The sequence below is a fragment of the Euprymna scolopes genome, chromosome 18 (genome assembly GCF_053919585.1).
Source record: "Euprymna scolopes isolate OS-2025 chromosome 18, ASM5391958v1, whole genome shotgun sequence".
Lineage (NCBI taxonomy): Eukaryota > Metazoa > Mollusca > Cephalopoda > Sepiida > Sepiolidae > Euprymna > Euprymna scolopes.
In genome coordinates, this window is record NC_136499.1 from 50,791,027 (window position 1) to 50,813,473 (window position 22,447).

The 22,447-nt window shown below is 31.6% G+C and overlaps 1 protein-coding gene across 6 annotated transcripts in view; it reads left to right on the forward strand.

Moving 5' to 3' along the window:
* The window catches only part of LOC145297618 (DIS3-like exonuclease 2), a 162,488-nt gene extending 141,505 nt beyond the window's left edge, over nucleotides 1-20,983 (forward strand). For all 6 annotated transcript variants that reach the window (XM_080143690.1, XM_080143693.1, XM_080143692.1 and 3 more), the window contains 4 exons: nucleotides 7,693-7,823; nucleotides 10,342-10,446; nucleotides 19,615-19,776; nucleotides 20,758-20,983. In XM_080143690.1, the coding sequence (XP_079999816.1) occupies nucleotides 7,693-7,823; nucleotides 10,342-10,446; nucleotides 19,615-19,776; nucleotides 20,758-20,784 (425 nt within the window). In that variant the 3' untranslated portion in view covers nucleotides 20,785-20,983. The remainder of the gene's footprint in view (nucleotides 1-7,692; nucleotides 7,824-10,341; nucleotides 10,447-19,614; nucleotides 19,777-20,757) is intronic.
* Nucleotides 20,984-22,447: the final 1,464 nt, after the last annotated feature.

Consider the following 22,447-nt stretch of genomic DNA (forward strand, 5'->3'; position numbering starts at 1 on the left):
AACAGAACAAAAACAAGAAAATTAGAGAATAAATACACACGATTCATTATTTTGGTCCTCATAATTAACAGATTTAATGAATTAAATAAAAAAAATATAGCGGAAGAGAAAGAAAATATATACTAATTAAATATAAAAAAGATAAATATTTGATTTAATAATTTATAAATGAACGTGCGTAATGAAAAAAAAAACAGGTCGAGTTGAACAACTCACACCCCCCTGTAATTTTTTTTACCGATAGTTTCATTAAATTCTTTTGCTGGATTTTCATTGATTACACACTAATCTAATAGATTATGAAAAAAAAAAATTTATCATTATTTCGACATTTGGAAGGGGTGCTCACTTTTTAGTTACAACGTTCTGGTAAACCGGTCACCCATTTTGTAACCATCGATATTTTTTTTTTTTTCTCATAATCTGATAGATTAGTGTGTAAACAATATAAATCCAGCGAAAGATTTAATTAAAACTATCGGTGAAAAAAATTACACGGGGGGGGGGGAGTTGTTCAACTCGCGATGTTTGTTTTTTATGAAATTGTTTTTTATAACAATGAATGGACATATTTTTAATTTTTTTTATTTTTTTTTGTTTTTATGAAAAGTTTCAATTTTTTTTACTTCGTTTTTATTTTTTCTGTTTTTTATAACAATGAATGGACATATTTTTAATTTTTTTTATTTTTGTTTGTTTTTATGAAAATAAAGTTTCATTTTTTTTTTTTTCTTACTTCGTTTTTATTTTTTTTTGTTAAGAATTCAAGTCCTATAGATTTCACTGACATGTTGGAGAAATGTTTCAAAATTCTCCATCCCCTTGTCTGCTGTCATGTGGTATGTCTCCCGGTACATTGCTTCATCAACGTGGGACCATTTCATGTCTCCGGAAGACCCATAGATGTATTTTATGCGTCTTTTAATTCTTGACCAGTACCCTTCAATACTGTTTGTGCAGACTTCCGAATGTTCCGAATGGTTGACTGTCCCGTGCACATATCCGAGATTTCCTAAATTAGAATAGCTCCGCCACTGGTCTGTATAAATTGTTGACCCGACAGCAACACATTCCACAATTACTTGCTCCAATGTTCTTGCTGAGCGGTCCGAGATTCGCCGCAGGAATCCTTTCCTTTGGGTTCGGTCATAGAACCCTACAACCCATATCTGGTTTGTCACTCGGCCAATGTTATACTTCCTCTTAAATAATAGACTCTCGTCTATTTCTACAACATGTCCCGGACCGCCTAGCTTTTCCCAGTCTTTCAGCATTTTACTGGAGCAAATATCCCGGCAATACTGATACCACTGGATACATGTTTTCTCGCTAATGCCAATGGCGTTTGCCGACCCTGTAACAGGAGTTTGTGTTACGAAGTCGTATATTATTTGTAACAGTGTGGAAATGGTCACTTTTGCGTGTTCAAAAAGTGTACCACTCCGTAATGATGTGATTTTTTTGCAGCGGCAGCATCTCCAACAGAAGCCATCCAGTTTGGCTTTCCCATATTTCTGCAGGGCCATGTCATGGCCACATGAACAAACCTTACTTTGCGCTATCAAATTCTTCTCCCTGGCATAATCTATTGGCGTTTCATTCATTTTCTTCATTAACTCCCACCTTGGGTTTCCGGAGGTAGCCATAATTAAAAATTAATTACCACGTGTTCACAATGGAAAAATAACTAGTCTTAATAAAAACAAAAAAAAAGCGCAATAAAAGGGTAATAAAAAAATGCAATTTCTTGACATTCACTTCCGTTCTCCGAAAGTGAGTGACCAATTTGCCAGAAGGAAATTTTTTTTTTTCTTCATAATCTGATAGATTGTGTAAAATCGATACGTTTATTTCATAAAAACACGCATAAGAATAAACTTAAAAAAAAAAATTCATTGTTATAAAAAACAATCGATGGTTACAAAATGGGTGACCGGTTTACCAGAATGTTGTAAATCTATAGGACTTGAATCCTTAACAAAAAAAATAAAAACGAAGTAAGAAAAAAAAAATGAAACTTTCTTTTCATAAAAACAAAAAAATAAAAAAAATTAAAAATATGTCCATCGCGAGTTGAAACCCCCCCCCCCCCCCCCCCCGTGTAATTTTTTTCACCGATAGTTTTAATTAAATCTTTCGCTGGATTTATATTGTTTACACACTAATCTATCAGATTATGAGAAAAAAAAAAATATCGATGGTTACAAAATGGGTGACCGGTTTACCAGAACGTTGTAACTAAAAAGTGAGCACCCCTTCCAAATGTCGAAATAATGATTTTTTTTTTTTTTTCATAATCTATTAGATTAGTGTGTAATCAATGAAAATCCAGCAAAAGAATTTAATGAAACTATCGGTAAAAAAAATTACAGGGGGGGTGTGAGTTGTTCAACTCGACCAAAAAACAATATACCACGTGACATCGCGCCGTAGATACAAAATAACCTTTCCAAAGTTAACGACCATATATGAGAAATACCATTAATCGAAAGATTTTGTGTTTTATACCAAAAGGTAGGTATAGCGAAAAGTTACAATTAAAGGAATTTCAAAAACGATTTTTTGTTTAGCTATTGATAGTTGTATTTGTGACGGCAGTTCTTCAGACCTCCATAATTCACAAGGAGTAGTTAACACCTATTATTTTTTCTTACTTTTTCATTGCTTTTACACATTGTTTCTAACGTGAAGAATAAGTTTAGCCAAACTAATTTTGAAATAGGGTATATCAAAGGAACACATATAAAAATGATACCACTATAAAAAACAAGTGAAATACTAGATAAAATTGAGCAAACATAATTACCAAAATTACAGAAAAAGATAAAAAAAAACAAACAAAAAATGGTGAAGTTTGTTGAGTGAAATGAATTATTGAAAGAAAATTAATTGAACTAATAGAAATGTTAAATAAAAAAATGTCACATTTCAATATTTTTTTAATAATTAAATTCTCAGGGTTGTCGAAATTAAAAATTAAGTGATTTTTTTTTTATTAGGTTTCTTTCGAAGCTTGTTACCTTGAAAAATACATTTAAAACCCTGTTTTTTTTAAATAAATTGAAAAATAAATGCAATTAAAAAAATTTAATTGATAATTGAAACTTTAAAAACATTAAACATTGAAAAATTACTTATCTCACAAATTAACGTCCAATAAAGTAGATCCAGTCTTCATACAGGAATTTGGTTATAATAAATATATCTTTCCCAAACTTAAAAATCAAATTTTTTTTTTTTTTTTTTTTTTTTTTTTTGAGAGAGAGAGAGTGCTTTAAAATCGCCGGGGAATGCCGCCTAAAATTTTAAAGAAGTAAATTTTAGGAGTTTAGTGCCTTTCAAAGACGGTTATCATAATTTATTATCATCATTTAATTTCCTTTCCCCCCCCCCCCCCACACCTTTCCACGTGGTTCAGTAGTTAACCAGTGCTCCTGTTGCTGTCAGTCAGCTATCTTTACCTAAATTTTAATTTCTAGTTAAAAGAATTTTTCATGAATGGAATCAGCATTTTTAAAAATCATTTTTTTAGTTGTATATATTGTATTTACTCTTTGAAGTTAAGGAGGGTAAAAAAAAAAGAATGGTGACACCTAGATGGTGACGTAGGCAAAAAAAGAAAAAAAAGACACTGTGATTTCGACCCTCACTAATAAAACTGCTCTGAGTGACTAGTTGGTAATTTTTTGTTCCTTTTCTTTTTTATTTTGCTCCTCCAATTTATTTGGATGCTTCATAGTTAAATGTTTTAACATGTTGGTTGTGGTCATGTTAGATGGTTTTATTCCTCGCGATATTTTAATTTGACAGACTTTGCAAATAGCTTTCAACTCATCATCTTCAAAAAGACTTTTTTTTTGGACTTTGGGCCATATTAGAAAATTCAGTTTATCTGTAAACAAATAATTTACTATTAAATTTTGTTTTAAAGCTAGTCACTTATTTGGATAATTAATTGAAAATAATCCGCTAAAAAAGACAAAAAGAAAAAAATATAAAGGGATGGGGTGGTAAATTGTACCAACCGGTAGTTAACAAAAAAAACTTATAGAATTTAATTTTTGAAACCAATGTATAAAAGTTTACATAATGAAATGCAAATATGCATTTTCAGGTTTGTATTACTGTACACATAGATTCGAAAAAGTTGTCAAAAAAACAAATATATAACAAACAAATAATATCAAAGGCAAGATAAGTTACTTTTCTACCAAACTGGGTAATTTATTTTGTTTTTATTCAATGTAACATGTTTATTCAGCTCGAAAAACATGCAGTGTTTACCGATGTATTGGAAAATTCAAAATGGCGCCCGACACTTTCTTTAACATGGTAAGTTCGGGAAAAGGTGTTATAAATAATAAACTATACAAAATACTATTAAAAAAACACCGAATATATGTCAAAATATGTCACGGTAACATATATTGAGCGAGTTTCTAGCAATATTTTGTATAGTTTATTATTTATAACATCTTCTCCTGAACTTACCGTGTTAAAGAGAGTGTCGGGCGCCATTTTGAATTTTCCAATACATCGGTAAACACTGTATGCTTTTCGAGCTGAATAAACATGTTACATTGAATAAAAACCCGAAAAATATATCCAGTTAGGTAGAAAAATAACTTATCTTGCCTTTGATAACATTTATTTGTTATATATTTGTTTTTTGACAACTTTTTCGAATCTATGTGTACAGTAATACAAACCCGCATTTTCTTTTGAATTTTTTTTTTTGGTTGACTGTGTTCAATTCACACATGGTTGATGCGGTTCAATATTGCTAAACTATAAGTCCTTAGTAAAATTCTATTTATAAATACTTTTTAAAATGAAATTATTTAATTAACCGTAAATATTATTTAGACATAAAAATTAATTGATTACAAAACCTTTTAAAAAAAAATATATTAATTTCTTTTTCGTTCGGCAAAAAACTGCGCAAAACACTTTTAATTTTCAATTTAAAATTCTAGAAAAAAGATTATATTATTTTGCTTTTAATATAATCAAATTCAGGGTTTTATCTTTCTGGAGAAAAAAAAAAATAATGGATTTTATTTCAATGAAATTAAAAAAAAAAAAAAACTTGACTGAATTGAATTAATTACCCTTAAATTAACGAAGGGGTTATTTAATAACTTTAGGTTTGGAAGAGATAGGTATGGGGTCGATTTTTTTGAAACTTCAAAAGAAACCGACTACTGTCAAAACTTTGCGAAATAATACGTGATCAATTTCATTTTAGAGATATTTCTTTCAAAAGCCTTCTTTTAAAAAAGAAAAAAAAGTATATTGTTCTATTAAACCTTTTACTGTTTAAATAATTTGACTTTGCTCGTTTTATTTTAAGAAAATATAAGTTGAAAAAGCATTTTCATTCACTATTAGAAGATTTGTCAGTAAAAAAAAACAATCGCCAAAAAGATAAGCGTTTTTTTAAATTTTTTACTTGCAATGTAGAGCCCTGCCCCCTGCATACTTCTTTTCAAGTTAACTCCTTTGTAGTTTTGATTACAATAGATCTGAATGAATGAACCTTGTAAGGGAGGGGCACTAAGCATTGCCCTGTTAATAATGAATTTCTTTGGTTTCTTTTTATTTCTCTCTTGCGGTTAGAAATATCAGAAAATTTTTTTCTTTTTTTTCAACATCAGACTAAAAGAATCGTAATGAAGGAATCGGAAAATTAAGGTATTTTTTAACGATGCGATTCCGATTCCGATACCTCCCAAAATACACGATTCTTACGATTAACGATTCCGATTCCGATTAATCGTCCCACCACTAATATATAGGTAATAGTAAAAAGAAAAATATGGGTCACTATGAAATAATGTGGATCATTAAAGAAGAGCAAATGATAAAAAGAAAAGATAGTGAAGGTAGGTGAGAAAATGAAGGAAAGGAGAAAGCAAATAAGGGGCACTTCGTCCTTCTTAATGCTGATTCCAGGGTGCTTTGTGTTGAGTCTATTTAGTACCTGTACACACTGATCTGGGTATAATGGTGGCCATTTCCTGGTTCCACTTTTATGGGTTGATGGAGTTTCATGCTTGCTGATCTCTTGCATAAATGTTTGCAGCATTTACCCTTTCCTAGTTCTGATTGGCTGGATAAGCTGATTGGTATATATCTTCAAAAAAGATGATGGTAGTTTGCTGTCTATTGATGTTGCTCGAACCCAGGGCTTCTCAACCTTTTTTTTACTGATGGACCCCTTTTCCCTTTTTTTTTTTTTCTTGGTAGATCTCCTTCATAGCCATTGAACATAAGAACATGTTTTGCCTGTGGATCCCCCGAAATATATGGTCCCTAGAGGCCCATGTGGATCCCAGTAAACACTGCAGAGCTAGCTGGATGTCAGTTCTCTGTCATTGTTGATTTGATGTGTCACATGTCTTTATAAAAAGCCATTGGTTCTGGTGTAATGAAGTAAGCTTGTGTCGTGCCTGATGCCCCAGCATTTGAACCTTTGGAAAGCCTATCCAGAGTATTGTGGACCATTGTCCGTTATTTTTCATCTGGATGATCAAAAAGTGAGGTACAGTAGAACTCTGGGATACAGCATTAATCTGTTCCAGGGTTGGGATTATAAGGTAAAATCGCTGTATGGCGAGGCTTAAGAAAAATTTTATACAGTACATATTAAAAATTAGTAACAAAATACAGTACAGTATATAATACACATGTATATAATCAAATAATATTATAAATAACACTGTAAGGTTGGGCATATACTGTAATCCGCGACTAGAAAAACGTATTCCACATCGTAATCTGAAAAAACATCCCGGGGTTCTACTGGGTATTTAATTATATCTGCCACTGCTTCACTCGTGTTTAATACAGTGAAATTTTAAAATATTTTTACAATTCAAACCTTAATTATATTTTCTTTTTCAGTTTTCCTTTAATTTTTTTTTTTTCTCTTTGATGATTTTTTTTTTTCTCTTTGATGATTTTTTTTTTTCTCTTTGATGATTTATTTTTTTCTTTGATGATTTATTTTTTCTTTGATGATTTATTTTTTTTCTCTTTGATGATTTATTTGTTTTTCTCTTTGATGATTTATTTTTTTTTTCTCTTTGATGATTTATTTTTTTTTCTCTTTGATGATTTATTTTTTTTTTCTCTTTGATGATTTATTTTTTTTTCTCTTTGATGATTTATTTTTTTTTCTCTTTGATGATTTTTTTTTTTTTCTCTTTGATGATTTATTTTTTTTCTCTTTGATTTTTTTTTCCTCTTTGATGATTTATTTTTTTTTTCTCTTTGATGATTTATTTTTTTTTTCTCTTTGATGATTTATTTTTTTTTCTCTTTGATGATTTTTTTTTTTCTCTTTGATGATTTTTTTTTTTTCTCTTTGATGATTTTTTTTTTTTCTCTTTGATGATTTTTTTTTTTCTCTTTGATGATTTTTTTTTTCTCTTTGATGATTTATTTTTATTCTCTTTGATGATTTATTTTTTTTTCTCTTTGATGATTTATTTTTTTTTCTCTTTGATGATTTATTTTTTTTTCTCTCTGATGATTTATTTTTTTTTCTCTTTGATGATTTATTTATTTTTCTCTCTGATGATTTATTTTTTTCTCTCTGATGATTTATTTTTTTCTCTCTCTGATGATTTTTTTTCTCTTTTGATAATTATTTTTTTTATTCTTGATAATTTTTTTCTCTTCCTTTAGACTACTCTCAGGTAACAGGAAAAGACGAGGCCGCCCTGGAGAAAATAGCCGAACACTGCAATGATAAAAAGTCCAATTCCAAACGAGTGCAAGAATTGAGCAATGAAATTTACTTTGCTGCTTTTGTGAAGGTGAAGAATTTTATTTGTTTTTTTTTTTAATTGATTCCTTTTATTTTGTTCTCTTCTCTTTTACCGTTTCTTTCATTTAGAAATAGATGTTCTTTTTCTTTTTTTTATTCTCTTTTCATCCAGTTTTTCTTTTTAACTGCCTAATTTTAATACCAATAACCGATTTGTAATGCTATCCACGATTATTATTGATGAATCTCGTTTTCCTGGATGAATTTAGACATCAATAAAAAAATTTATGCAATGGATAAAGTTGTTACGTAATAATCAGTTCTAAATAACAATCTTCCAGAAGTTGAAGGTTCAATCCTCAAAATAGGCAATACTGAGAATAAAATAAAAATTTAAATTTCTACCCGGTCATGACTGATGGGATGAGAATGATGTACTTTTTGGATTATGTAAGGTGTTATGTTTTTAAATTTTGTATAGATTTCAGGATTCGACAAGACACACTTGAAGAAGGTCAGAGGTTACATCAGCCAAAATGTGAGAATCATACGCAGTATGTAAATAGATAAAATAAATAATCCACTGCTGCTACCAGATAAGGCTGTCTAAAGATACCGACTTTCTGACCAAAAATGCACCAAATGTTTTTATTTTTCAAAACTCAACCATGTTTTGCAAAGTCACCCCCCCTCCCCACACACACTTTCTCTTTTTTTTTTTCCCTCCTTTTTATTTTTTCCCCTAAATGGTGCCAACAGTTTGCTGTGGTTGTTGGCAACATGCCTCTTAAGGATAGGATCCTGGTTGCTGAGCAGTCCATAAACCAAGAAAGTAGATATACATACTGTAACATTCCACTTTGGCATTTACCTGGGCTAGACCAGCAATCAGAAGCCTCATTTGGTCAAGTCAAACACCATCATATAAAACCCGCATCAACCTATATATCACAATAAGTTAATATTTGTACTCCAACCCCAACTAATAACTACTCCTCCAAAATATGGTGAAAAGTGGTAACTGAGAGTTAATTGGTTATTTGAAGATATATAAAGTACTTGAGGCATAAAATCAATCACAATAACCAGATTTTTGCATAAACTCAAAAGGGGTTGATATGCTATAAAACAAAAAGGATTGAGTACTGCTGCTATATCTGGACAGGAGCTGCTAAAAACAGCCTATCTTGCCTTGACAGAGTACAAAATAGACTTCGTGGCTTAGTGGGGGATGCCCTTTTCTCTACCCTGCAACCTCTCTCCCACAGAAGAGATGTTGCGAGCCTATCCTTGTTTTATTGTTATTTCCATGGCAGGTGCTCGTCTGAACTCCAATCTCTGGTCCCCCCTCGCCAATCTTTCACGAAAAACACCCGTCTAGCTGAATCCACCGTGAAAACTTTCCCCCACTCTTTATCTGTGCCTAAATCAAAACGTGGATTCCATGAACAAAGCTTCTTTCTTAGAACTGCACGCCTGTGGAACTCTGTTCCGTCTGCCTGCTTCCCACCTGACTACAACTTGGATGTGTTCAAGTCCAACGTTAACAAATTCCTAATGAACCGCCCCTTAAGTAAACACTTCATCAAATTTCCACACTAACGTGATGTACTTGCAATAACCCTTATCCCTGAGTGGCTTCCGGGCCTTGATAAGTGCTGACCACTGTGTAAAAAAACTAAAAAAAAACAAAACAACAAGATCTAAATAATACAAATTTACATATGTTTTCCTCCAAATTTTGGTAATTACATATTTAGTAAATTTTTTCTAGTTGCTATTACTTGGATACATATTTTTTTTTTTATTGTTGACTAGAATTGTAGAATACACGAACTGCATCTATGCAGAAAGGTAAGATTCTTTTAATGGAATCGCCTGTTAACTTTGGGTGGCGAGATCAATGATGCTTGAGGGGGATTTCCTGGTAGTAGACCAATTGATGCAACTAAAAGGCTATTTGCTGCGACACTCCATTTTGGCCCTTACATAGACAAGATTGGTTATCAGAGAAGCCTATGCTGATCTGTCGCTTACTAAACTAGCCTTATCAAATAACTCATACCAAATATAACTAACAATTTACTGAGACCCTCTGCCTTATGCAGTCTACTAACTCTTCTGCTTCTGCTCAAGGACCCCTTGAAAAATGAGTATACCTTCCATTTAACTCCATCATGGCAAGGCGAATGGGTTTCTCCCTTGTTACCATTTTTTGTTTTAAATTTAGATGTTGATTTTAATTTATAAATTAAAAAAAAAAAAAAAGAAGCAAATTTTATAAATTCCCCAAAATTGAAATAATATCCCTTTGCTCTAGTTAATTACCTTAATGCCATCAGTTTTAGGGTTCAAAAAGGTAATTTCTACTTGGCCTTTTCAGCTTAAATCCAGCCATACAATATATTTTTAGTTCGTAACTTCTTTCATTTTTCTTTTGGCATTTCTTAATTGAAATTCTTTTATTATTTAAGGTTTTTCGTATTAATAAAGAAAATATTTGTGATGCCATTATTATCCATTTTGTCCAATTCCCAATCTATTTTTTTAATGTTGTATTATTTCAGGAGGTTGGTCCTCTGCACGAGAAAGGGATGGTAATGTCTGTACTAGATCATGCTTTCGACGTCTTGATCCTCAAATATGGAATTATAAAAAGAGTTTACTGTAATGTGAGTAATTGTTTTGGCTTTTTTTTAATTTAGGTGCATGTATGATATGATGGATGTTCCCTCCCCCACTCCAATCTAAAACTAAGACTTCCAGCATCGGAAGGAAGTGATTCATAAAAAAGAGGAAAAGTTGTTGGAAATAAATGACCCAAGACAATAGGAGGGAGTGATTCACCAAAGAACATAAAAACAAATTAAATTGCTGAAAAATGACTTAGTGATTCTCACTTCCACTTATCGGTCATTTCCAAACATAGATAGTAACTTTTAGGATTTCCGATTTTGATTCAATAAATTGAGTCTGAGTTAATTATGCACAGTTTAGTAATAGCTTTGACAGATCACGAAGATGTAGACATTAGTGTTTGAAGGGTAATAGCTTTGATAGATCATTGAGATGTGGACAGTGTTTCAAGGTTAATAGATTCGACTAATCACTAAGATATGGATATTAGTGTTTGAAAGGTAATAGTTTCGCCAGATCATAAGGATGTTGATGTTAGTATAAGTAAGAGTAATAGTTTTGAGAGATCTGTAAGATGTGTACGTTAGTGTTTCAAGAGTAATAGCTTTAACAGATCACTAAGATGTGGATGTTAGTGTTTGAAGTGTAATAGCTTTGAAAGATCACTGAGATGTGGTGGTCCTGGATATGACCTTAAACTATATCCGATGGTGAGGCTCCAGCTTGCAGGCTTTGGGGAGTGTGGAACCACCCTTTAATTGCTATTTCTCCCAGGTCCACTCTAACCCAGAGTGGTAGTACCTGTTAGGATCCCAACTATGGGTTAAATAGAAACCGATTTGAAAAAAAAAAATCAAATATATTCTATAAAAAGTTGTTCTTCAAAATCACTGGATTCTGCATTAAATAACCTGAAAAAGGTTGATATACTGTAAAACAAAAACAACCAACCAAGATGTGGACGTTAGTGTTTCAATGGTAATAACTTTGACAGATCACTAAGATGTGGACGTTAGTGTTTGAAGGGTCGCTTTTCACAATGGTATTGTACGCACGCTCACACAGTACAACTGATCTACACAGAATGTGTCAGAGTTTGTTGCAATATTTTTGCAGTATAATGGGGTATGATCCCGCACAGTCGGGAGATTCTATTTATTAACGATGCTGCTAGGAACTGACGCATCGAATTAATTCACGTTCTGCTACCAACCAATCAGAAACCAGAATTGCTCCATAAATATTAAACTTTTCTGTAGCAACTTCGCATATATTTTCTTCATGTCAACATGGGAAGAATCTTTTTGTTCTGTGGATTCCAACTCGACAACTGTCTACTGCGAACCAGTCACCTCCAGGACTTGTGTAGAACAACTAATCATCGGAAACTGTTCTGAAACTAAACATGGCTTACACTTCTAGAGGTTATGGGCCCAGCGTGCATCTTTATTTTGATGGATCCGAATCAAAATTCGAATTGTGGCAAATGAAATTTTTAGGATATCTACAAATTCAAAAGTTACACAAAGTACTTCAGGCACAACCTGAAAAAAGAAACAACCCTGACTTCATTGAAAAGAACGCAACTGTCTTTACGGAATTAATACAGTGCTTAGATGACCGAAGTCTATTACTGATAATGAGAGAAGTCCTGGACGATGGCTGCAAAGCATTGAACATATTGAGAGAGCATTATTTATCGAAAGGAAAACCCAAAATTATTTCTTTATATACTGAATTGACCTCTCTAAAATGAATGGAAGCCGAAACCATTACAGATTATATTATAAGAGCCGAAACCACTCCAAATTCTTTAAAAATGTCTGAAGTTATTAGCGACAGTCTGTAAATTTCTATGGTCCTCAAGGGATTACCAAGTGATTTCAAGCCATTTACCACCGTGATAACCCAGAAAGAAAAGCTGCACACATAAAAACACCAAAATTAAATTATACCCATGCCGGGAATAAAAACCGCAACTTTGCCAAAAACAATTTTTCTCCTTAGAAAAGTACAAAAATTATTTGCTATAATTGTGGCCGGCCTAATCACAAGAGTTGCCAATGTAGATACAGGATATTAAAGGCGACTCCATTAAAAATATGGAGAGCTCCGTTAGTGAACATACATTCTTATTTTCATGTACATTTAATGGTTCAACAAACATAATTATCCTGTCAATTGTGGTGCCATGGCACATGTGCTTACAAAGGAATCTGATTTTATAAATTTTGATCCCAACTTTAAGCCACAAAATCATTTTGTAGAACTTGCTGACGGGAGTCGAGTAAACGATATCGTTTTGAAAAGAGGTGATGCTAAAATCTCGCAAAGGAACAGTAAAGGTGAACTATGTTTCTGTATTTTAGAAAATGCTCTTCTAATCCTGAAATTTAAACAAAATATATTTTCTGTACAAGCTGCCACCAAACAAGGTGCAAATATAAACTTTAGCCCTAATAAATCAAAACTGGTGTATTTAACATTAAAGAAAATGGAAGACTATATTATTTAAATAGCATAGTCCCATCGAAAACCGCCTGCCATGATTTACATAAAATTTTTGGGCACTACAATATTCCTGATATCAAAAAGAATGAAAATAAATGCATAAACAAACTTTAACTGTGATGTTTGTACGCAGGAAAAAAATGACAAACTATCAATACAAGATACCAAACAAGGCTACGAAAATCCTGTCACTGGTGCATTGTGATTTGAATGGCCCCGTGGAACCGATGGCCAGAGAACATTATAGATATGTGTTGAATTTCGTAGATGACCATTAAGGTTTAAGAATGGCTTATTTTTTAAAGAACAAATCTGATACCCGGCTAGCAACTAAAAAATATTTAGCCGACATGGCTCCCTATACGATGAAGTAAAGTGCATTCGCTCTGACAACGGTACAGAATTCACTAATAAAGACTTTGAACTTTTACTAATTAACCATCGTAACAAGCATGAAAAATCGGACCCTAAATCGCCACACCAAAACGGGACTGCGGAAAGAGCATGACGGACACTTCTTGAAATGGCAAGATGTCTACTCATTGAATCCAAACTCCCTAAAAACCTCTGGACGTACGCACTCATGGCAGCTGCTGATATACGCAACAGGTGCTTTAACAAAACACTATCTAAAACTCCATATGAAGCTTTCTGTGGTAGAAAACCAAATTTAAGCAGAATGCATGTATTTGGTTCAACTTGCTTCGCATACATAGATAAAAAGAGTGAATTAAATATTAAAACCAATAGAGGTATATTTCTTGGATACGATAAAACCAGTCCAGCCAATTTAGTATTTTTTCCAAAGAATCAATATGTAAAATTCAGACACGTTTAATTTTAAAGATGAAACCCCGTCATATGAAAAGGATGAAATATTTCCTCAAATTATTAAAACAAATGAAGATGATGGGGACAAGAGTATCCATGATTATGTTAAAGTCGAAAGATACCCTAAAAGAAATAGAAGGCGACCCGATTTTTTTGTGGTCGACAATATGAAAGATCATCAAATCGACTATTGCTGTTCCATGGAAAATATGCCAAAAAGCTTTAACAAAGCAATTAATTCAGACCATTGTGAGCAATGAAAAAGGAAATAGATGCTTTGACTGAAAATAAAGATGTCATTTCTACAAGATGGGTCTTTACAAAAAAGACTACAGCATCAGGCATAGAACAGTACAAAGCAAGATTTGTTGCTAGAGGATACTCTCAGATTTACAGTATAGAATATTTTTCTACGTTTACACTGACCACAAACCTAACGACAATCAGAATTTTAATGCACATCGTATCGCAGTATGACCTAAAAATCCATCAAATGGACGTAAAAAATGCTTATTTGAATGCCCCAATAGACTGTGAGATTTATATTACCCTTCCAGAGGAATTTATAATAAAAAATAAAAATAGCGTATGGCGACTTAATAAGTCATATGGTCTAAAGCAAAATGCTCAGTGTTGGAATACAGTATTTCATGATTATATGATTAAACAACAATTTAAACAATGCCCAGCACACCCTTGTTTATTTACCCACCATAAAGACAATAAACTACTGATTTTGGTTTTATGGGTCGATATTTTAATCGCATCGAATTGTGACATAATGTTGACCAATGTTAACAAATTAAGTAAAAGATTACAAAATGACCGATCTTGGCAAAATATTCTGGTTTTTGGGGGTAGAATTTACTTAAAAGAAAGGACTTATTACGATGAATCAATCGAGATACATTGACAAAATACTATTAAAATTTGTAATGGGAGAGTGCAAGAAACGCTCTACACCAGTCGAAAATGATATTAAAAAAAAAAATATACACACTGAATCTGAAATAATAGAGGATAAATTATACCGAGAAATCATAAGAAGTCTTACATATTTAATGACTGTGACAAGACCTGATATATGCTATACAGTAACAAAACTATCACAAAAATTATCAAGACCGACAATGAAGGATTTAAACAGAGCTGAACAAGTCCTTTGTTATTTAAAAGGAATTAAAGAACAGAAGTTAGTATTTAGAAAATCAAAAAATCCCTTAAAATTAGAACAATTTTCAGATTCAGATTGGGGAAACGACAAAGATCAAAATGTATATCTGGATATTGTTTTAGACTCTCAGAAAATGGGCCTATTATTTCATGGAAGTCTAAAAAGCAACAGATTGCATCTCTCTGTACGTGTGAAGCAGAATTTATCGTGATCACACACATGACCCAGGAAGCACGCTACCTTGAAACTATTCAAAAGACTATTTTAGAGCCTGAATTAACTAAAAGCCCCGTAGTAATTTTGATAATCAAGCTAGTATAGTCTTAGCACAGAACACAATAAAATCCACCAAAGATCTAAGCATATAGATATAAAATACCATTTCATAAAAAACGAGGTGAAAAAGGAATCCATTATTTTGAATCAGAACAAAGTATCCCTGATGTATTCGCAAAATCTGCAACAAGAATAAAGTTAAAGCGTTTTGCTTCAAAACTTGTTGGAGGATTCGACTTTGAATAATTTGTCACGGGCCTGTATGTATATAAATTTCTATATATTGAAAAAGAAATATATCCTGGGCAAGACATTAAACTGCATCCATTTTGTTTGTATTAACACTTAAACCTACTAATGCGTAACTAATACTTTTACTGAAATAAAAAAAAAAAAAAGAAAAAAAAAATCACTTTGTGAAAACATTTTCTTCGTAAATTTTCTTTTTGACAAATACTTTTTGCATGCTTATGTTTAGGTGCGCATAAATTACAATTGACTTTTACTTTTTATGCACATTAGTTTTCTTATTTATCAAAAATGTCCTACGTTTTTTGCATTGTTTTAATTAACAAAAAAAAAACTCTTTTTAAACAGGTACATGTTGCATGTATATTTATTCATATGTATATATGTATGCGCTTTTGAACAAAGCTGCATAATCAAATTTAAGAAATGGGCCCCCTTTTTCACATGCCCATCCCTTTTTAAGGTAAAAATAAAAATCCATTTCTTTTATTTCTCTTTTCTGTACACATATCTGTTCGACATTTGAACAAAATTAAAAATGGCGTTTTTTTTTTTATTTTTTATTTTTTTACATGCTAAAATTTTAAGATCCAAATGATTTCTAATTTTATTATGTATAATTGAATATAAAAATATTTATTTTTGAGCAGAATGAACCAAAGGGACTTCCCCATTATAAAAATAGGAGGGTGTTGCAATATTTTTGCAGTATAATGGGGTATGATCCCGCACAGTCGGGAGATTCTATTTATAAACAATGTTGCTAGGAACTGATGAATCGAATTAATTCACGTTCTGCTACCAACCAATCAGAAACCAGAATTGCTTCATAAATATTAAACCTTTCTGTAGCAACTTTGCAGATGTTTTCTTCGTGTCAACACGGGAAGAATCTTTTGCTCTGTGGATTCCAACTCAACAACTGTCTACTGCGAACCAGTCACCTCCAGGACTTGTGTAGAACAACTAACCATCAGAAACTGTTCTGTCTACTACAAATAAGTCACCTCTAGGACTTGTGTAGAACAACTAACCATCAGAAACTGTTCTGAAACTAAACATGGCTTACACTTCTAGAAATTAAATATGGCTTACACTTGTGTTTTCTCTTGTGAGTTTGCATGGTTCTATTTTATTTTTATACTTGTAAGCCAGTGTTCGCACCCTCAGTAGTCATGAAAATGACACAACCAGAATAGAAGATGAAAGAGAAAAAAATTCTGGCTCGCAACAGCGTTTGGGCAACGATTGTCGAAAGGGGGATCTATATGGCATCACACATGCTGCCCATGACGTTGGAAGAAAAAAGGTTTAAAAAATATATCGATATGGATTTTGTTTGTTCAAGAACAGAGGTGAAAGAGCTACTAAACATTTTGATTGCTAAATCATACATAGAGAAAGGATTAGTTTGAAATAGTAATTAAATAGTCAATTTGATGAGTAGCAATAATGGTTTGCACATGCCCATCTGTGGTTACCATCGAGATAAGAAAATGCTAATTAAAAGACTGTAGGAATATATAATACAACTAACCAACATAGCTGGTAATAATTGTTTGAATAATTAACTAAATTAATCTTGTAAATATTCAACATTGTACGTAGTGATCCATTCATCCTAAGTCAGCATCCAGCTATTAAGAGTGGAAATCTAGATGAGGAAATAATTGAAAGATCCTAAAAATGTATGATGCAACCAACCAACCTGGCCAATGAAGATGGTTTGAATAATTAACTAAATTAATATTACAAATATTCAATGTTGTTTGTGGTGATTTTTTTTATCCCAATTCAGCTTTCAACTATTAAGAAGAAATATTAATTGAAAAGTCCTATGATGCAACCAACCAATCTGGCCAACGCTGATGGTTTGAACAAATAACTAAATTAATATGATACATATTAATATTGTTTGCAGTGATCCGTTCATCTCAATAAAATATCAATAAACTATGAGTAATCCTTATTTCACATATGCACACATACTGTCTTTGGGCATAATCTTCTGCAAGACGTTATTGTCTGTATTTTTGAGATGAGATGTTTTCATTGATTGAGATTGTCGGACTGACTTCCTCATCTTGGTTGTTATCGTCACAACGTTTCGGCCGTTTTGCCCTCAGCAACTATGTCCCAGAGCCTAGCTGGAGTCTGAACACGGTACCCTTGTAATAATGATAAAGGGTTGGGTTCGAGACTCCTAACAAACGGTTCCCCAGTTCGATACAAAACACCTGATGAAGGCCGGAGGGCAAAACGTCCGAAACGTTGTGACGATAACAACCAAGATGAGGAAGTCAGTCCGACAATCTCAATCAACATTAAGTTATATACTGACAACCCCATTCATAACAGAGTTAAATTTAAATATTACAGTATTGTTTAATAAAGGAAATGCAAAATGAAAATAAAATGACTCCTGGGCAACATCAGGTATGTACAGCTGTTATTATAATAAAAATTATTTTATTTTTTGCGTCGTGTCTAGAATCTTTTTTTTTTTTTTAAATTCACTGATCTATTATAAGATAACCAGCAAGGCGCCTGGCATTGCCTGGTCATAAAATACGCTTGAATATATTTTGATAAATGCAGATTTTGTATTATTATACTAGCCTGGGTGCCCGACATTGCTCAGGTGTTTGGAGGTGTGTGTTGAGCAAAAGAAAAAAGGGGTAGAAGGCAGGCAGGCTCAAACCTGTACCGTGAAAGAGGAAAAGAATGTGAAAAAAAAGTGACGTTTTTGCCGTTGCATTCATCACCAAACCAAAAGTGGCAAATGTTTAAATTAAGGCTAGTCAATCAAAAAGAGGCGATGACTTTCAAAAATATTGGCGAAAAAAAAAAAAAAGCAACCTCTCCTTGTAGAAAAGTGCCCAGTTGAGGGTGAAGGGATTAATGTTTTTAGCCAATTTTTCGATATTTGTTGTTCGAAGGGTTGAGCTTCAAAACTATATCAATTTTGTGAAAATCGGTTGCCTCTGAAAAAAAAAAACCACAAAAAAAACAAACGTAAGGCAAACAAACGATGTTAAATGTAAAAATCGAAAAAAGAAAACAAAAACGTGAAAAATGGCTTAAATAAGCCTGTTTCAATATTAAAATTAAAAAAATCGGTGGGTACCCGGGTGTTTTGGGGTGTATCTGATCAGTCGGAGGTGTTAATGAAAACCTAAGAATAAGCGAAGTAAAAAAAAAAAAAAGACAGAAAAACGAACGTTACGTGAAAAATGGCTTAAATAATACTGGTTCAATGTTTAAATTTAAAAAATCGAAAAAAAAAGAAAAGACATCTCACACCACGATTCGAACCCAAAACGTTTAGATAATGAACCAACGCTCTAACCAACTGACCTAACATGACATACATGAAATTCTCTCAGTTCTTCAACTATTTAAAGTAAATCAGGTCATGACGTCATCTGACACATGCGTAGAACAAACCAGTCGTCGTCGTGAGAGGACGGTTTTTGTTGACCCCCTCCTCTGCCGTTAATGACTGATCTATGAAAACATTTTTGCTGCAAGGCTGAAAATTAAAACATGAACTAATAGCTACTACATTATGCATGCATATTCATAATGCCGTTGTTCAAACCTTCACCTGGCAAATTTCATTTTTTTTTTTTTTTTTTTTTTTTTTTTTAATTTTCACTTTTGTACCGATTTTCCTGGGCTAAAACCTAAATATAAAGTTTTGCATGTGTTCTAATACTTTAAGTTTCGTGCTGTAGATGAAAAACTGACAGGAGTTTGGTAGGCAAAATTTTTTAAACAAAAATATATACATATACATAAATATATATGGAAAGAGTTTTTATGTTTACTATAACCTTTTTATGCAAATATTACGCAAGTGCAAATCATATAGAACATCTGCATGAATATAATTACACGAAATAGTTAAAGATGAGCATCCCATAAGAAAACCGAAAAAACTAATAGGAAATTAATTAAACGAATGTTTAAAAGAACATGCAAATTAGCTAGATATTTTGCTAGTGAATGCAATTCAACAACCCATCTATAACAAAGTTGTATTTTCTTTTTAAATAAATAGAAAAAAGGGGTTTTTAATATGAATATCAACACCCAAAAAAAGAAAAAGCAAATTTGTAGATTTAACTATCATATAAGATGAAATTTTGTTGTTTTTCAGAAATTAAATCTGGCTAATCATACACCTTCGAAGAGAAAGAAAATTCCTATCCTGCATCTTCATTGGAACAGAGAAGATTCATCCATTTCTATCCAAGAGATTTGTGTGTTTACACTTGTCAATTGTATTTTAAAAACAGATGCAGAACCTCTACGATGGACGGTGAGTGTGCTTCATTTATCTATACATCGATAAATTTGTCAGACAAGAGTGAAGCTTATTTGTACCAAACATGGTTTGGTTTGCAGAAAATGTGAATTTTATTAGTGACTCTCTAAGTGGCATACCGTATTGTGAACTAAGTCACTGTAAGGAGGCATATGAAGTTTCCTTCGAATGCACTCCAATGAGTCCCCAACTAGAGCAGGCAAATAATCGATTTGATTGAAAAATCGGTGATTTCACTGATTTCGATGACAATAAAAATATGAGAGTATGAAACATTTGTTGACCATCATTCAATTCCTGGCAATGTCAGGTTTCCCTGCTAGTAATGTAATAAAAATTACATTGTTTTATTTACAAAAATGTTTTACTAATACACTAAAAATTAGTTTTATATATCAGCATGTTTTATAAAAAAAAAGGGGGGGGGAGTTAAAACCATTGTTTAAAAATTTATATTAAATACTAGATTCTCACAAGAAGACCTTATTTGGCTTGTTATCTGAAGACATTTCTATGGCACTAAAGATTTCTGAGGAGGTAACATGACAACTTGAATAAGATCAGAGGTTACATCATCCGAAACATTGTGAGATTACCATTCAAAATGAGGACAGTAAATGATACGAATGATCAATCTTCATCCAAAAAAAATCTGTAACCTTTACATTACATATCGATAGCTTTTAGTTTGTAAATGGAAGGAAATTAATAATTTTGTAAATGGAAGGAAATTAATTTTGTAAATGGAAGGAAATTAATAATTTTGTAAATGGAAGGAAATTCATTATTCTCTAAATATTTTATTAACTGTATTTTCCTCATTTCCTAGTGTGTAAATTTATTGTAGTTTAGTTATAACATTATTCCCATGATATGTAGTTGGAAAAATGTTTTTAGGAGACAATTTACTAAAATGAACAATATTTTTTCTTATTAGCTATTTAAATACTTTTTCTTTTTGTATTTATTTTCCAGGCTGTGATTAAACCTCCAAAACTGTGATATTTGCTGCAGGCAGAAGTTAATGAAATCAAACATTTTTAAAATCACAGAGTTGGGGATTATGATGATGGGTTATGCATCAGGGAAGAAACACAACCCCTTCCTCACAAATGCACACACCTAACTTTTTTTTAAACATTATCAAAAACATTTTATTATCCAAAGATCTCTTAAAAAAAACATTTGTAATTAAAAAAAATAATAATTAAATTTAAAACAAATCTGCAATTAAAAAAGACAAATTTTCATTAAAAAAATTTTTATTAAAAAATATTTTTAATTAAAAATAGGAGGCAAAAATTGGTCTTCCTGGTTATTAAAAAAAATTATTTTTATTCCTTTTAATTTTCACCTATTTTATAATTTATTGACACTCATAATATTTTAAGGCAATATATTCTCGTCCCCTTCCCCATGTCAGCTGTGTCCTCTAAAATGGCAGCTGTGTTGTTTTTGATTTGATGTTGTTACTAGTCTTCTTGGTGCTGCTCTTGTGCCTGTTATTAGTGTACCCCTCCCCCAACTTTGATTGATCCTCCATCTCGTCATTTAATATAACACTTTTTTTTGTCCAACATGCATGTGTACCACATCTATTTCTAATTTATCAATCATCTCTTGGCCCACAAGTGATCTCCCAATGAATATACGCAAAGTAGTTTATTTTATTTTATTTTTTTTTTTCAATGTTTTACAGTAAAATTTTATTTTTTCCTGTAAAAAGTAAACAAAAGTTTGAAAGGGATAAGAAATTAATAAAATGTTATAGCAAAACAAAATGACATTAAATATTTTATTTGCTGTAAGTTAAATTTAAAAAGTTCTGTTTGATATTTAGTTGTATTTTTTTTATTTACCAAAAATATGAAAAACCAACCTGAAAAAAATAAATGATTTCAATAATAAATTTTATAAAAAATTATTTTATTTATCTATAGAGATGAATTAAAAAATTTTTATAAAATTTATTTTGTCATTTATAAAAATAATTGTTTTTATTTGAGATATAAAAACAAAAATAAATCTGTTTTATCAAATTAAATAAAATTTATAGGTTACTTAGTTTGACTCTCTAAAAGTCTTCCATTGTCAAATGTTATTTTCTCTTAGCATTTTGGTTAATTTTTAATGCCTTTTATTTTTTGATTTTTAAATTTCTTCCTGCTTGTAAAATATCTTTTCTCCGTTTGTATCTCATTAAATTGATTAATCTTTCCCAGACGCAAGCTCAAAACTGTTGACTGATTTCCTTTGATGAGCATTTGAAACAAAAAAAAACTGTTGATTTGATTTGTGATTAATACATAAAAAATTTAACGTTTGTTTCATATTACACAAATCAAACAATTGTAACATATTTTAAATAGATTCTTACATCCTTTACAAACAGAAAAACAAAAACTCTTAGGAATTGTTCCTCAGTATAAGCATTGTAATTTGTAAGTTTTAGAAGCCAAATCAATGCAGATTTATTTTTTAAATAAATATTTATTTAAAATCAACTTAATTTTGATGGTATAATGTTGTCTTCAGGAACAGTAATATGGTGTCACTCGAAAAGCCTGTAAGATAATCTGTTGTATACACTTTTTATAAAGAGTTAAAAGGTTAACAGTGGCACGCATGCAATGAAGTAGAAATTGTTTCTCAGTCTAAGCGTTGT